Source organism: Caretta caretta, chromosome 2 (assembly GCF_965140235.1).
Source record: "Caretta caretta isolate rCarCar2 chromosome 2, rCarCar1.hap1, whole genome shotgun sequence".
NCBI lineage: Eukaryota > Metazoa > Chordata > Testudines > Cheloniidae > Caretta > Caretta caretta.
In genome coordinates this window covers 186,686,429-186,701,380 of record NC_134207.1, presented here as the reverse complement: position 1 = coordinate 186,701,380, position 14,952 = coordinate 186,686,429, and the positions used below count along the sequence as shown (strand labels likewise).

Sequence of the window (14,952 nt, the reverse complement as noted above, 5' to 3'; positions counted from 1 at the left end):
AAAATCTATAGTACTTAAAAACAGGATGCAGATTTTTAACCTACCCTATTAATTCTGCCTCTAACTTCCGCTCCCACACACACTTGAGTCACTCGTCTAAGCAACTCTACTGCTTTGGCTGCTTTCTACATACTTTCCTAGGCTGGGTAAAATCAAGACAAATTGGGATCTTCTGAGGCCAAAAATTACTCCACAGAACAGCAGTCAGGGATCACAGAACAGCAGCGTGGCACAGACATGTACACACTGTCCCCAACCTCTGCCTCGCCATGAAGCAAGAAGAGTTCCAATGTCCCATGAACCCAGGCACCCCAAGAAGCACAATGTACTGCTGCTGTCAACCCCTCGGTTTTCATTACTATCATAAAATTAAGACTATATGGAAATTTAAAAAAAAAAAAACACCATACCAAGGGGCCTCTGGGTTCACTGCCTCTTTGAGTTAAAAATGCTGCTGTGACATTACCACCTGCAAATAAAACACAAAACTGAGCTATAATATCCATCCTATTTCAGTCCTTTGCCTTCAGGAACAAAAGCTGGGATGCTGTACCTCTCCCCCCCTGTATCAGCAACAACCTCGGTGGAAATCTGGGCCTAAATTTTCAGAAGAGGCTAATGATTCTGGGTGCCCAACTTGAGACACCAGAAAGGGGCCTAGTTATCCGAGTGTGGGTGCTCAGTGCTTTCTGAAAACCATGCCCCTTTCAGGAGCCTCAAGCTGAACACCAAGAACGAAGGCACCCAAAAATCACTCGTGATTTTGGAAAACGTCGGCCTTAGTTTAAAGTAGATTTATTTGTGGGAAGCGTAAAAGTCAGGGAACTGGCAAACCAGACTTGGAGTTTCACCTCTAAGTCATTGGTCTGAAAGACAAGAGTGACTGAAAGTCATTACTATTTGATGGATGACCTCCAGGAAGTAGGAGGTGTGTGTGATGTGGATTTTTTCCATTAATAAACGGACTGAGACTACAAACATACCTTACTACAAAGGACAATTCACAAGGGAGGTCCCAGGTTGAAGGCACTTGGAAACTGGACTACACTCATGTTGGACTGAGGCCCAGGAAACCTCCCACACTGTGCCGTTTCTAGGGATAAATTACATCAAGTCCCCTATTCGGACGGGGCACTTTTCACAAGCACGACACTCACTTAATTCTGCATGCTTACAGTACCACAGACTGAGGCAATGTGTCCCATTTTAACTATGTTCTGCCTCTAGATTTTCTTCAGAGGAATGCACGGTGATAATCTGATGGAGCTGGAATTTGGGCTGGACTAAGAGCCCTTGAAAAACTGCTGAGCATGGCTATATTTTTTCAGTAGGTTTGCACTGTAAACAGACCAAACTGGCCACTGATAGTCCCAGAGGTGACTACCTAGTGAATAGCACCAGCTGGTTCCTTCTATGTGTTTAAGAATATATCAAATGGCAATATGTAGATCACCACTTAAACCCAGGAGTCAGGGAGACCATCAACTTTGCTACAAGCAAACAAACATTGGCCTGGTTATCTTGCTACAGAACCGCTGCCACTAACCTGGTGCAAAGTCCACCGTTGCATAAAGACCCTGCAGAGCTCCACATCTCAAGTAATATTTGCTTGCCCCATCTGTTGTAAACAGTACCACCTCATCTCCAAGATGGTGATGGAAGAGCTTCTGAAGGTAACGAAGGTAATCATAATCACAGGCAAAGTAGCTTCCATATTCATTTTCAACCTATGCAATAAAAATAATAGATCAGCAGCAAAGCTGACATCTGATAACCAGGCCTGCACCCATCACAGGGAGAAGACTTTTCGTAATGAAAATGGAAAAAGCCACTCAACATGACACCATAAAAGCCTAACCTGGATTGCCTCCTCCTTGCAGAGAGACAATGAAAGCCCAACAGAAAGTCCAGAGAAGATGCATGGGATGTGGGGAGAAGATGCCACACCGGCAGCATCATTCTTCTCACCTCCCAGAAGCCTCTCTTGCAGGAGCTCCACCCCTATCTGGAGAGGGGTTGTATTCCAAAGCATCAGCCTCCTAGTTCCACAAGAATGCCCTGCCTCAGTTAATGCTGGCTTCAACAATGTTAGCTTAAGCACTATCTCACTCGTAAACGGCGTGCCCCAAGTACAACAGACAAAGCTCTATTGTAGTTCTGCTAACATGGGGATGGGAGATGTTGTATTAATTTTGATGGAATAAATGGGCCTAGAGAGTCAAAGAAGTTAACACGATCCTGTCACTGCACAACACTAGAGAGTTAAACATGGTTCGGGGGTTCAAGTACAGAGATCTCGGCCTGCTTAGTTCTGTGGCAAATACACCAATATTAAAAATCTTCAGTATTAAAGATACTGGAAAGGAAAAAAAAGTAATAGCATTTGAAATGTCCACATTAAAGCCTTACTTAATACTTTACAATATCCCTTATTCCCTGTACAGAGCTTTTATAGGGGAAAAAACCCATTTGCCAGTTTTTAGATGATATCAACTATTCTTTTTGAGGAAAAGAGAAGCTTGTTGAGATGAGCTGCAGCTGTTGTTATTACTGCTGTTGCTGAAGTCCAATCCTGTTTTCGTAAAGACAAAACAAGGCACACATGCAAAATGGGAGTGAAAGGAACAGCAAAGATAGAAAATGCAACTTCTGTCTCTGGTGCTGATTTTCACTTGCAACCTCACTACTGGAGAAACACAGGCACAGCACATAGTCACTCCAAGATCTGGAAAACTTGTACCAGCAGTGGGTTGTTTAAGGCATTGCTTTTGGTTGCCTTACTGGGAAAAAGCTCACAGCATTGCTGCAAGAGATGCTGTCTTGTTTGGCTAAGCCAAACTCACAGAAGGCAAAGGGAGAGAGATAGGGAAAAGAAGAAATAAGGTGGGGAAGGAAAAGGACACATAGAGCGCAGTGACAGCAGAAACCAAAATTCCTAGTGCCAGGTAGCGTTAGGGATTTAGCCAGAGGTGGTGATGTCATCTGGGTCCCCCTCTCTGGCCTGGTCTAGTCAGGACCTCTCTCAGAATCAGGATGGTGAAGGTCTAACAGCGTCATGGCACATTCCAGGGTCCCTGGAGATGGTGGGGTTGGCAGTCATGATAACAAAGCTCGCTCCTTTCAGTCAACCCATCTTCTAGCCTATTTGAGCTTCCCCAAAGTCTCTTTTTAAGCACTCCAAAAGGGAGTAAACGGTGGAGTAACCCATCCCCTCATGATTTTGTTCACCAATTAGGCCTAACCAGTTTTAGTTAATTCATTTCTGGTTCCATTCGCCTCTTGTTTACCAATCATGATATTAACACAGTCCTTGGGTGGTGGTATTAGACTTTTTCGTTTAGTCTGACTCAGTATTTTTGTCACCCTTTTACACCTTTTTTTATAAAAACAACTCTTTATAACAGTTTGATTTGAATTTTTGTTACCAAATGTTGGGATATATATATATACATAATCCATATATCCATGTAATATGCTATAGGCCTATTGTAGATGAAGTATGCTTGATGTGAGCTGCATGTTGACAACCAAAGCAAGAATCTGAGGTTTTAGGTGCTCAAGAGCTGTTTGTGAAAAATAACTTTACAATGAGAAAGATGGAGAAATACCAGATAAGGAAATATTGGGGGTATTACCATGACAATGCATCTGTTGCAATGTATCCGCTGCAGTTGTAAAACAGAACTAGCCAAAGAAGAACATCTTGGGCCTGGGACTGTTTCTAAACATCTTGGGTTTTGGCAATTTGCCCAGAACCGTTTCTTTGAAATTGCCAACAAAACTGATGACGTGACCGAGTGGATTATAAATGATGTTTGATACACTTGCAATTTGGAGTCATTCATGGATCCAGAGCCCTGTTTAGATTAAGGTGTGGTAATGCTGGCTCCCCGCATTTTGTGATCAGACTGAACGTTGACTGGCCATCAGGACTTCAATTCTGATCTACAGACTCTGGTGTAGTCTGCTTGGGTTATGAATGTGGAGTGAGTAATTTATTTTGTAAGCAATAAAGAGTATTTGTGGATTATATACCAACACTGTATCTATTATCTGCCTGCTCCCCTATCTCGTAGGGAGACTCCTGCTGCAGGTCTAACACTTGGACAACTTGCAGTACAAGCCTCTGCACAACAGAGCTCTGGAGGAGTTCTGAAGCCAGCGGGAGGGCGGGGGGGGTGGGAGCAGAGTTTCCATGTTTCCATATTTTTAAAAATAAACCTGTTTAAAATTAAGTCTGAATATAATACAAAATATGTTAAGGGTAAATTAAACATAATTTAGTTGTAAATGTGAAACCTGTTTTGAGAAGTGAAGTTTATATATCCAAACCACCTAAAGGTTGTTTTGATTAATAAAAATAAATTTTATATGCTGTTTTGCATCCTTAATTAAATTCCAGTTACCACCCTAATGCGGCTTAACACAAATCATGAGCAAAAAGTTAATTATCATTCACTATTTTCTAACATACTAAAACTGTACAGTTAATAAGAATCTGAAAATGTTAAGCTACATAACTGCATAAATAAATATATAGAATTATAGTGTACCCACCTAGGTAGCAAAAAGATGGACCAAATTTAGTTGTAAATCAACATGTTTTATGTTATATCAACCAATGAAAATGCACCTTTCTTTAGAAAATAACTGAAGTACAAATTGAAAAATTGATTCAATTGGATGATTTAAATTGAGGTTTTCCACTGGGTGAGCTAAATCATGATTTAAATTGCTGATTTAAGTCAATCCACCCTGAAAGTGAGTCTTTGAAACCTTCTTTCAAAATCTGAACCTTAATGCTTAATCTGTTCAGTGTAATAACCAATGGAAGCACCAGGGCCAAATATTTAAGGTATTTTATTCTTCTTTCATTCCTAGCTACAGCAGGTCTTGTCAGGCTAGATACTCTAGAGCCGTGGTTCTCAACCTATCTATCATTGTGGGATGCAGATGTGGCACAGAAAGTATTAGCTGGGCTGCAGGTTGAGAACCACGGTGTCCCCCTCCTAACCCCCGCCCCACACACACAAACCCCTATGCCCAGCACCCTCCACCCAGAGACCCCGCCACAGAGTGGGGCCAGGTGTGGAGAGCTGGGCATAGGACAGGGACCCTGACCTTGCACCCTTCTGCATGGGGACTCTGACCCTCCCACTGTGTGGGGCCGGGCAGCAGCTGGCTGCCCAGACCCCAAGCCCCAGCATGTGGCAGCCAGCTGCCCAGGCCCCAGACCCTGCTGGGAGTCTGGAGCCCACTGCGTGGCAGGGCAGCCAGGGCACCGCGGCAAGTCAGCCAAGAGCCCGGAGCCTGCAACCTTTAGCACACAGCTGAGCTGGGCCGCAGCTGTGTGCTCATTGGGCCGCATGCGGCCTGTGGGTGGAGAACTGCTGCTCTAGACCTTTAGCAAGCTAAGTAAAGAGAATGTTCCATTTAATGGCAATAAAAAGCACTGAACTGTGTCACGGTGTAGCTTTCAGCCTCTTTTTTTGAGTAACTTGTGGTGCCGGGGCTACTAAAACAGATGGCACTGGTTAGAACCCAGCATTGTGGGGGATTATCCTATACCTGTCTCCCCACATGGCTTTACCACAGCACTCTAAGGCCTGGTCTACGCTTTGTGGGGGGAGGGTGGTATCAATCTAAGTTACGCAATGTCAGCTACGTGAATAAGGTAGCTGAAGTCAGCGTACTTAGGTCTACTTACTGTGGTGTCTTCACTGCGGTAGGTTGACTGCTGACACTTCCCTGTTGACTCCGCCTACACTTCTTGCTCCGGTGGAGTATTGGAGTCGACAGGAGAGCGCTCTGCGGTCGATTTATCGCGTCTTCACTAGAAGCAATAAATCGACCCCCAGTGGATAGATTGCTCCGGAGGTAAGCGTAGACATGCCCTGAGGCAGGCTTGCTGTACTCTTGACTCCTGTTCTAAACAGGGACTGCCAATTCTTGCAAACAATGACAAAGTCATGCAGGGCGGGATGGGAGGAAGCAAGGGAATACGTGATGGGAGGGTGGCAGGAGGCAAAGGAAGAGGGAAGGGAAGGGCAGCTGTGGTTTAGTCTTCTCTGTGAAGCACTTAGCAAAGTTGTAGATACTACAAGATGAGGAGAAAGAAACAAACAAACAAACCCATCAAAGAGGACTGATCACAAAGCTGGGAGATTTAGGTTCTACTCGTACTCTGCTACTCATTCTCTGGGCCTCATCTACCCAACCTGTAGAATGGTGATAACATGACTAATCCAGCTTTGCACAGTGACTTAAGATAAAGGGATTGCAAGTGCACAGAAGATTTGGCAAGAAAATCTCCAACAGGCCTCAGGGGAAAAAGACCTGGGGTGAAATCTTGGGTCCACTGATGTGAACAGCAAAACTCCCAGTGACTTCAATGGAGCCAGCATTTCATACTCTCAGTGGGGAGTTGCAGGGAAGCCCTGCAGGTGATTCTGTATGTAATAAGGAAAAGGGGAACAAGGAGAGGGGGAAGCAGAAGAGATGTTAAGAAATTTGTTGGATTCAAGAGTCCCTGAGTCTCAGGAAGTGCTGGCTTCAGCTGAGCTGCTTCAACATGAGCTATGTATCAACAATACAGGCAAGCAGGTTGGCTAGTAATACATCACTTGTGTGAGTAGCCATGCTCACCTCATCCTCACGCACAGTCTCTTTCCAAGTGGTAAAGAGACATCTACACTAAGGACTAAAAGCTGAAACTCAAAGCTGCACTTGTTAAAATGTTGGAGATGCAAGGATAACATACTAAAATTGAATATTATCTCCAGGTACCTCACACCACCACCAGACCCTTTTGTTTGTGATATAGTTTAAACTAATTTTAATTCCAGTTATCATGGAGAGCAAATATGATTTAAATTTTAAAGAGCACCCATGTACATTACTGGAAACATACCTGTGGAAGCACTGTTAATAATTCAATAATGGTGACCAAAAGGCCTTCTACATTCACATAGTTAGTGTTCCTGTTTGATTTTTGAAATGGATTACCTGCACCATAATAACTGGCCCTCCATTCTGATAGAGATGAGGCTTCATTTTGGGTAACAAGACACCCATCCATCGGTCTACAGCTTCCAGGTAATCTGGAATATACAAAGAGAAAGTTGTGGGCAGACCAGAGTTTATCCACTTTAAAAACAAAAACAAACTACAAATGGGATATTTTTGTAACCAGTACACTGGGTATGCACAACGTGTATAAGAGCAACAAAAAATGAATTGATGACATTCTGTACTTGCTCATAACTTCAGCCTCTCGGTATACAGGGAAGTCAAGTGGCTTCAAGGACCACACCCAAATCATTCCAATATAGTACATTCTAAAAACAGGTGGTAATGTCCCCACACAACAGAAAAATATCCAGTTACCTTCAAGAACATTATCCTTTACAATTTAAGGGTCCAGCCCTGCAAATCCTTACACAAGTAGTCTTGCTGTTTTCCACCCTGTTCCAACCTTATTCTGTCCATATATTTATGCACAGTGCAAAAGGAGTATGAAAACCTTATTCAGAGAGCATTCACATTTGTTATTCCCAAACTTTTAGTAGAAACAGTAACACAATACCATTCTTGAAAATACAGCCTGACCCGAGAGTCTGGCCACCAAGTCTGCTTGTCCTTGAAACATTTTTATAAATCCTTTTGAGATCCTTACCTAAATCAGAAGATCGGAGAACAATAGATTCTTTCTTTAATAACCATGCTGGAAGACCCCCCTATGAAGGGAAAGGAAACCATTTCAATTACCATTTTCATGAATTAGAAGGATAAGTTTAACCAGCTATCCCAGAATTATATAGATATTACCAATTAAGTACTAGTCATTGGGGACCTATAGTACCCAAGATCATATTAAAAAATTATCACAATTTAAGGACCAATGCGCTTGAGGCTAAGGGAAGTCACTTAAGCAGGACTTGAACCCACAACTTTTAGTATTCTAGATGAAGAATCCTGCCTTGTGCCATATGTTCAGCGGTAGGGAATCCTTTTACTACTGTACCCCCCTTACTTCCCCCCACAAATGGGAGGACACTTACATTAGACAGAGATCAGATGTTAATTCTGCCTAGAAATTAGAAAGTTTAAATACAAATTTACCATGTCCCATTCTGCGCAGATATAAGGTCCAGCTCTTAGTATTACCAACAAGCCAATCTCATTAGCTAGCTCCAGGAAATATTTTATATCTCTGTCACCATAGAAGTTATATACTCCTGGTTTGAATTCATGATAGTTCCATGGCACATACCTGTGAAGAAAACACCATCCATAAGAAGTGACTTAGACTAGAATGAAAAAGGAACTCCAAATAATGACTTAATCTAATTCCAAGGAAACAAACTATTTACATCTTTACAGAACTGTAAAGTTGAGGTGCATTTACTTCCAAACTAATGGAATACAAAATGAATTTAGGACCTAGCTCCTGTAAGGCACTTCTAGAAGCTGAAGGTGCTAAGATTAGCACCAAGTAAGATCAGGCACTTAGACGGGAAACAGATGTCTCTATTTTTTCTTGTAGTCATGTATTTTTTCCATACACCCTTCCTTTCTAACAGCATCAATGTCATAAAAACATATTAAAAGCAAAAATAATTAGTTGTGCTTCGTTATCTTGCTTCATAACTCTGAAAAGTCATTGTGAAACAGAAGTGGTAGGTAGTCAAGCAGAAAGCCTCTCACACAGCACTTCTAGGATTTTTTTTTAAAAGTTTAAAAGAGATTTTATGTTTTTTAAAACAAGACAAGAGAACAATGCAGTGCCAATAATACCTTTTGTCGATAGAGGAAAAACAAGAACCAGTACATGCGTGGATTACATAAATGTATGTATTTAAAAGTTACATGCTACCTACAAAATATCAAAATCTTCAACAATTTCAAGCATTTTAATTAAAGCAGTTATTCACAGGTGTCCAGATGCTATAACAGACACTGTCTTGTGTTCGGATACAGAAATTCTCAGATTTGTAACACAAGGGAGGAATCTGCCCAATTTTCTGTGCAGCCGAGCTCCATCCTTTCAGCTTTGCAAAGTAATTTTAATTGCCTTCCCAACCTATCTATAATGTTTCCAATATCCTTATTACCTGGCTCTTCTATAGCCAAGGATTTGAATATGAATGGAAACACGTTCAATGTCAGTTTTGTTTTCTTGCCTGGATTTTAAAGGCAAGTGAGGTACAAGTTGACTGCTTCCATTTAAGATAGGATCATTAAAGCTGACAATTACAATAAATAATTTAAAAGTTACACCCTTCCTTTTAAAACACATCCACCATTCCACAAGTTAAAGCCACTGAAAGAACACATACACCACCACCACTATCGTGATGAATCAGTGTTTTTTTCATCGTTTACGAGGTCACTACTACTGCTGAAAAGGGTTCTTTTGCTTTCTACATTAAAACACTTTGCTGTCGCTTAGACTATATGCTTTATGAAGTGGAGAACAGTAGCACATCCCAGGTTGCTGAACCGGCCACATAATATCTGTTCTATGTTCTCTCTTCTCTCTTCCAGTTGCCTACAAAGTGGGGTAGTCACTTTAAAAACCAACAGAGCAACATTAAAGCCCTTAAAAGGCTACAAGGGTTTTTACAAAACTCCTGGAATTATTTTAAGAACTAATATCTACATTTAAAAAAAAAAAAGTACTGAAACTTTAGGTACCTAGAGGCAGCTGTTTCTTGGAGAAAGAGTTTCCAAAAGGTATAAATGTATCTGCCCACCAGCTAACAAAATTTAAACAAAACCCAAAAAAACAGACTATAATGTTCAAACATCCATCATATAAATTCAGAGCAGCCAACAGTATCCATTGGTTCTTCAAAGAAGCCCTTTTGCTACTAATTTATCCTGTGTTTCCTTGCATCCGATGAAGTGAGCTGTAGCTCACGAAAGCTCATGCTCAAATAAATTGGTTAGTCTCTAAGGTGCCACAAGTACTCCTTTTCTTTTATCCTGTGTTGTAAATATCTGGCTCCATCTAGTGGTTAGTTACTTAACTGCATCTTCAGAAAAATCACCTGTAGTCTCAGCCAGGGATTTTCAAACTCCTGTTTTTTATAGTGCAAACAACACTGTAAGAGAGATTGTCTTATGGACCAATATTTCTCCAATGCATGAATACACATGCTATCTTCTCTCCAGTTCACGATCATCTAACAACCCTTTGGCAACTACACCAACAGTTTACACAGAAAGGCAATGTCAGGAAAGTATTTATTTTTAGCTGTCTTTGAATACAGCCGGAAACAAAGACAATGGGCACATGTGGCTAGGCAGTTCTCTATGGCACACCAGTCATCACACTAGAGTCTGAAAAGTCAGTTTAAGTTAATATCAATTAAACTGGACCTTTTTAAACCTTTGACTATACTATATGTTACTAATCTATACTTCAACTCTCCCTACCCTCTCACCCCTTCAGACACCATTACATTTTGAAATATCACCAGGATTATAGCATCCAACTTTAATCAGTTATTTTGGAAGCATTTTTGAAGTTTTATCATGGAGATTTAAAACCTTAACTACAGGACTAATCTACTTGCAGAATCAGGTGCTCTCTTATGTCCTGTTGTCATTGTTTACAGGTTGGAGGTACACTAGTGGCTTACTAAACTCTCTCTCTTCTCTGAGAGCCTCAGACAGCAGACAGCTAACCTGCATAGTCACGGTCAAGATGGAAAGCAAGGATTGGCTGGCCATTTCTGAAGGGAGGCAGAAAGGAATGAGAAGAAGGGAAGGTCTGCTTTACTTTCACTGAAAGGGATTCATGAGGAACCACACAGCACAAGGATTCAGTTTCCTCTTCCCTGGTGAGCTGCATTAGGAGTTGCTCTGTAGCCAGGACCAGCCAAGTCCCCTGGCCTAAAGCTAAAACAAGCACATCTAGCACCTATTGTAATTTATGGGATCAATGTCAAGCTGCAATTGCAATCTCCATGGAATACTGAAGTTCCAAGAATCAAGCTACAGCCATTCCTCCCATGAAACATGGAAGCTCTGCTGGGCGTGCAAGGAGTTCCTTGAGGACAGCTACATCCCTTAGAATTTGAGCTTCCATAAAAATAATTCTCCACACAGTCTACATTGTTAACTAAATCAGTAAAGTACTTACTTAATGGTAAAACTAGAACTAAGCACTAATTTTCACAGGGGGACAGTTTGTAAAATCTGTTTGAAGTTTACTCATCTTAGCCAAGTTTTATTAGTGGAGAAAAAAAGAAATCCACTCAATCTTCCTCCCCACCCTCCCATTAACTAAAAACCCACAGAAGCCATATCCAAGTTTTCCTTGGTCAGTGTGAAAAGTTACCACCAAGTCCCGTTAATCAAAATCTGCTTGCCTGGCTAACTGCAAAGTTTCTGATTGATTGTATATATAAACACACAAACACACAGACACACACACACACACAGACAACAGCAACAGAGTTCCTGGGACTTACTGCAGACATCCTCCAACCTGAAAAGGCAGCAGCCCCACCCACCTGAGGCTAGTCCAAGGAAAGCATATGGAAAAGAGCAGTAAAATTATGTGACCCCCCTTACGCACCAACTCCATGGGTGCTTCAGGGGGTACTCAGCACCTGCAGAGCTGGATTAATATTTCGTGGGCTACAGAGCCTGGACCATGGCCCCGCCAACCTCTTTTTCTGCTTGGCCTCTTCGCTCCGAGGCCTGCACTCGCACCGGGGGAAGGGAGCGGAGAGGAGCACCCACAGGCAAAAACAGAAGTCAGCACCTGTGTGTGACCCCACATCCCACTGTAAACGTGGTCCTGCGGCACAGGTAAGAAAAGTACTTTAAGAAGGTACCTATCAGTCATCCCTGAACTAGCAGCAACCGCTACATACTCAGACAATACCTCTGCAGCCCTACTTCCCTTTCTTTAAGAGAATATGCCTCATAGAGCCACCAATGGACACTAGCACTCCAAACATCCTGTGTACCTTTTGCTAAGTGAGGGAAAAGGGAGGGATGGGAGGCACAAAACAAGAAAGCAGTGAAAAAAACCAACATGCAGAGAAATTTTAAAAAGATAAGTAGGGAAAAAGAACAGGGACGAAAGAGAAAATGGCAGGATAAAAATGCAATAATTTTGCCAGGACACAGCATGAGGATTAATTGATCTTGGACTATTAGTGGTAAATAGGCCCAATGGCCTGTGATGGGATGTTAGATGGGGTGGGAGCTGAGTTACTACAGAGAATTCTTTCTTGGGTATCTGGCTGGTGAGTCTTGCCCACATGCTCAGGGTTTAGCTGATCGCCATATTTGGGGTCGGGAAGGAATTTTCCTCCAGGGCAGATTGGCAGAGGCCCTGGGGGTTTTTTCGCCTTCCTCCGCAGCGTGGGGCATTCGTCACTTGCTGGAGGATTCTCTGCACCTTGAAGTCTTTAAACCATGATTTGAGGACTTCAATAGCTCAGACATAGGTGAGAGGTTTATTGCAGAAGTGGGTGGGTGAGATCCTGTGGCCTGCGTTGTGCAGGAGGTCAGACTAGATGATCATAATGGTCCCTTCTGACCTTAAAGTCTATGAGGAGAGGTATGAAGGAGCCACCCATCTGCCAGTCCATCACACAAAGGAAGAGCCACCAGAAAAACCAATGACCTATTGTACAGAATAATAGAAAGAAGATAAAGGATCTCAAAGGAACAGGAAAGAGAAAGCATTTGAAAGAACAGGAAAGAAACAAAAAGGTTTAAAGGAAAGAAACAGAGCAGAAAAGTGAGAGAGAATCAGAGGGGAACATATAAGAAACTCTGGAGATCATGAACCTTAGAGACAGTGCATACTACTACACCTAGGTTGGTAGTCAAGATTAGGAAACAGAGGAAAAGAAGAGCAATCAGACCAACTGTTGACATTGTATAGATTAATTTAACAATTTGAGATTACTGTTATTGCAGTTTAGAACCAAATTTAAAAGTAACTATTTGTACACCTTGAAGCAACATCTCCAGGAGCCACCCAGCAACTTCTCTACTAATCCCTCTTTTTTTGCGTGACAGGAGTCATTGGCTATTGGCTTAGATTAATAAAAGAGCAGCAGTCCAACGGCTCTGGAAGCACAAGCATGTTTTTGTAACTCACAAAATAAAGATGGACTCAACCTCCCCAACAAGACAGTCCGGAACCATCAAACAAATCCTCTCTTTTTTCATCCACTCACCCACACTCACTCACCCATCCCCCTCAGAGGGCTCCTTAGAAAACAGACAAGCTGTGCAGTGTCAACAAACTATCGGACTCAGATGAGAGGGAGTAAGTTCCAGATATGCAGGCACTCCCCACTGAGCAAACCATGCCTGCTCATGAACATATCTGTGGGCTGTCTGCTAGAGTGTCATAATTTATCTCAACTGCCAAGTTGTAATACAAGGAGAGAAGCAGTTTAAGATACAGGATCCAAATAATAAAAAGCTTTGTAGATTAGAAATAGAGTGCTATATAACTTTGTTTCAGTTTGCAGGGGGCTCACAATCCTTGAGTTCTAGGTACAAATGATCCCCAAAACTAAGCAAGTCTCAAGTGGATTTAACCTAATGCCATAAATCGCTCCACAACACCTCTTCCCTTGTTGAGGATTCACACAAGTCTTAGCCCAGTTCCCCGGGCCTGTTATGTTCTGTGACCTTGCCTGACCTACAATGGAGGCAATATTAGCGAGGTAGGACAGACAAGAATTATGGAATAAGAAACAAATGTATGTAGCTTCCAACTACTCCTTTCCAGATCAACATTGCTCATTTTAAATAGACATATTTGAGTTAAACAAAAATTAAAATTCAGCCTACAGAAGGCCTGCACCCGTATCTCAAAACACAGAGTTTGAAGTGGAGCATTTGTCAGCTCAGCTCAGTTCCATATTTCTCTAGGGTGTTGTCAGCTATAATCTAAAAGAGGTTGCCTTGTACACTTAGCTTACCTACCACTCCCTCATTGTTCTAGTTTAAGACTGCTCCCAAAAGTCAATAATTACTTACGTTTGAATAGCATCAAGCCCCGCCATCTTCATCTTCACCAGACGGTCTTTCCAATAGTACCGGGGCACACGGGAGTAATGAATGCTGCCCGAGATGTAGCGGAATGGTTTCCCATCCTTGAGGAAGTAGTTGTTGTCATAATCGATCCCAAAACTCCTCTGGGGTGCATTCTGTGTAACAAGAAGATTACCAGGTGTGAGCTTCAACCTCCATGAAAAGGACAATAGTTTTCTGTTAAAACATCCTGCTTATTAAATTCTTCAGTACTCTAGGTCTCTGGAATGTTCTGAAGCATGACCTGCAGGGATAGCATATTGACAATGCAAGATCCTGTCCACCCCACCTTTGCTAAAAAAAAAAAATAAAAAATAAAAAATCCACTTTCAGCTAATGGGCTCAGCCTGTTAGGGCGCATGTTCTGCAGAGATCGGGGGGAGGGGAATGGTCACTCCTGGGTCTCCATTTCTGGGGGACATTTTTGGACTACTCGCCCCATTTGGTGCAATTTGATCCACTTCAAAAAGGCAAGATGTTGCTCTTCAGTAGGACACGATTTTAAGACCTTTCAGTGGTCAGCACTATTTCAAGGGACTGCTTCAGAGGCTGACAAATCATCCCACCCCTCTCTTCCAGTTGGCAACAGAATTTTAATATGAAGCTCCCAAGATTTGCTTCCAGCACATGCCAAATGAGCTGAGCTAAGCATGATCAAAGGAACCATAGCAGATATGTAGGCCAAGCAGTGATGGCAATATTTAATGCTGCATTGAAGTGGTTTGGTTCTCCACTACTGCCTTACACCTTGGATAGTCTTTCATTTGCATGAAGCAAACGTAAAGCATCACCACTCTGTGCTGGTTGCATCACTTTGCACAGGTCTACCAGACTGCACAAGGTACAGGACAGTAAGAGTCAGGATCAAGGAAC

At 42.2% G+C, this 14,952-nt stretch overlaps 1 protein-coding gene across 2 annotated transcripts in view; it reads right to left on the bottom strand.

Moving 5' to 3' along the window:
• Positions 1–14,952, bottom strand: part of GLB1 (galactosidase beta 1) — a 71,478-nt gene that overhangs the window by 36,187 nt on the left and 20,339 nt on the right. For both annotated transcript variants that reach the window (XM_048838891.2, XM_048838892.2), the window contains 6 exons: positions 14,026–14,195; positions 8,122–8,272; positions 7,676–7,736; positions 7,006–7,100; positions 1,547–1,727; positions 411–469 (listed from right to left, as the gene is read on the bottom strand). In XM_048838891.2, coding sequence (XP_048694848.1) covers positions 411–469; positions 1,547–1,727; positions 7,006–7,100; positions 7,676–7,736; positions 8,122–8,272; positions 14,026–14,195 — 717 coding nt within the window. The remainder of the gene's footprint in view (positions 1–410; positions 470–1,546; positions 1,728–7,005; positions 7,101–7,675; positions 7,737–8,121; positions 8,273–14,025; positions 14,196–14,952) is intronic.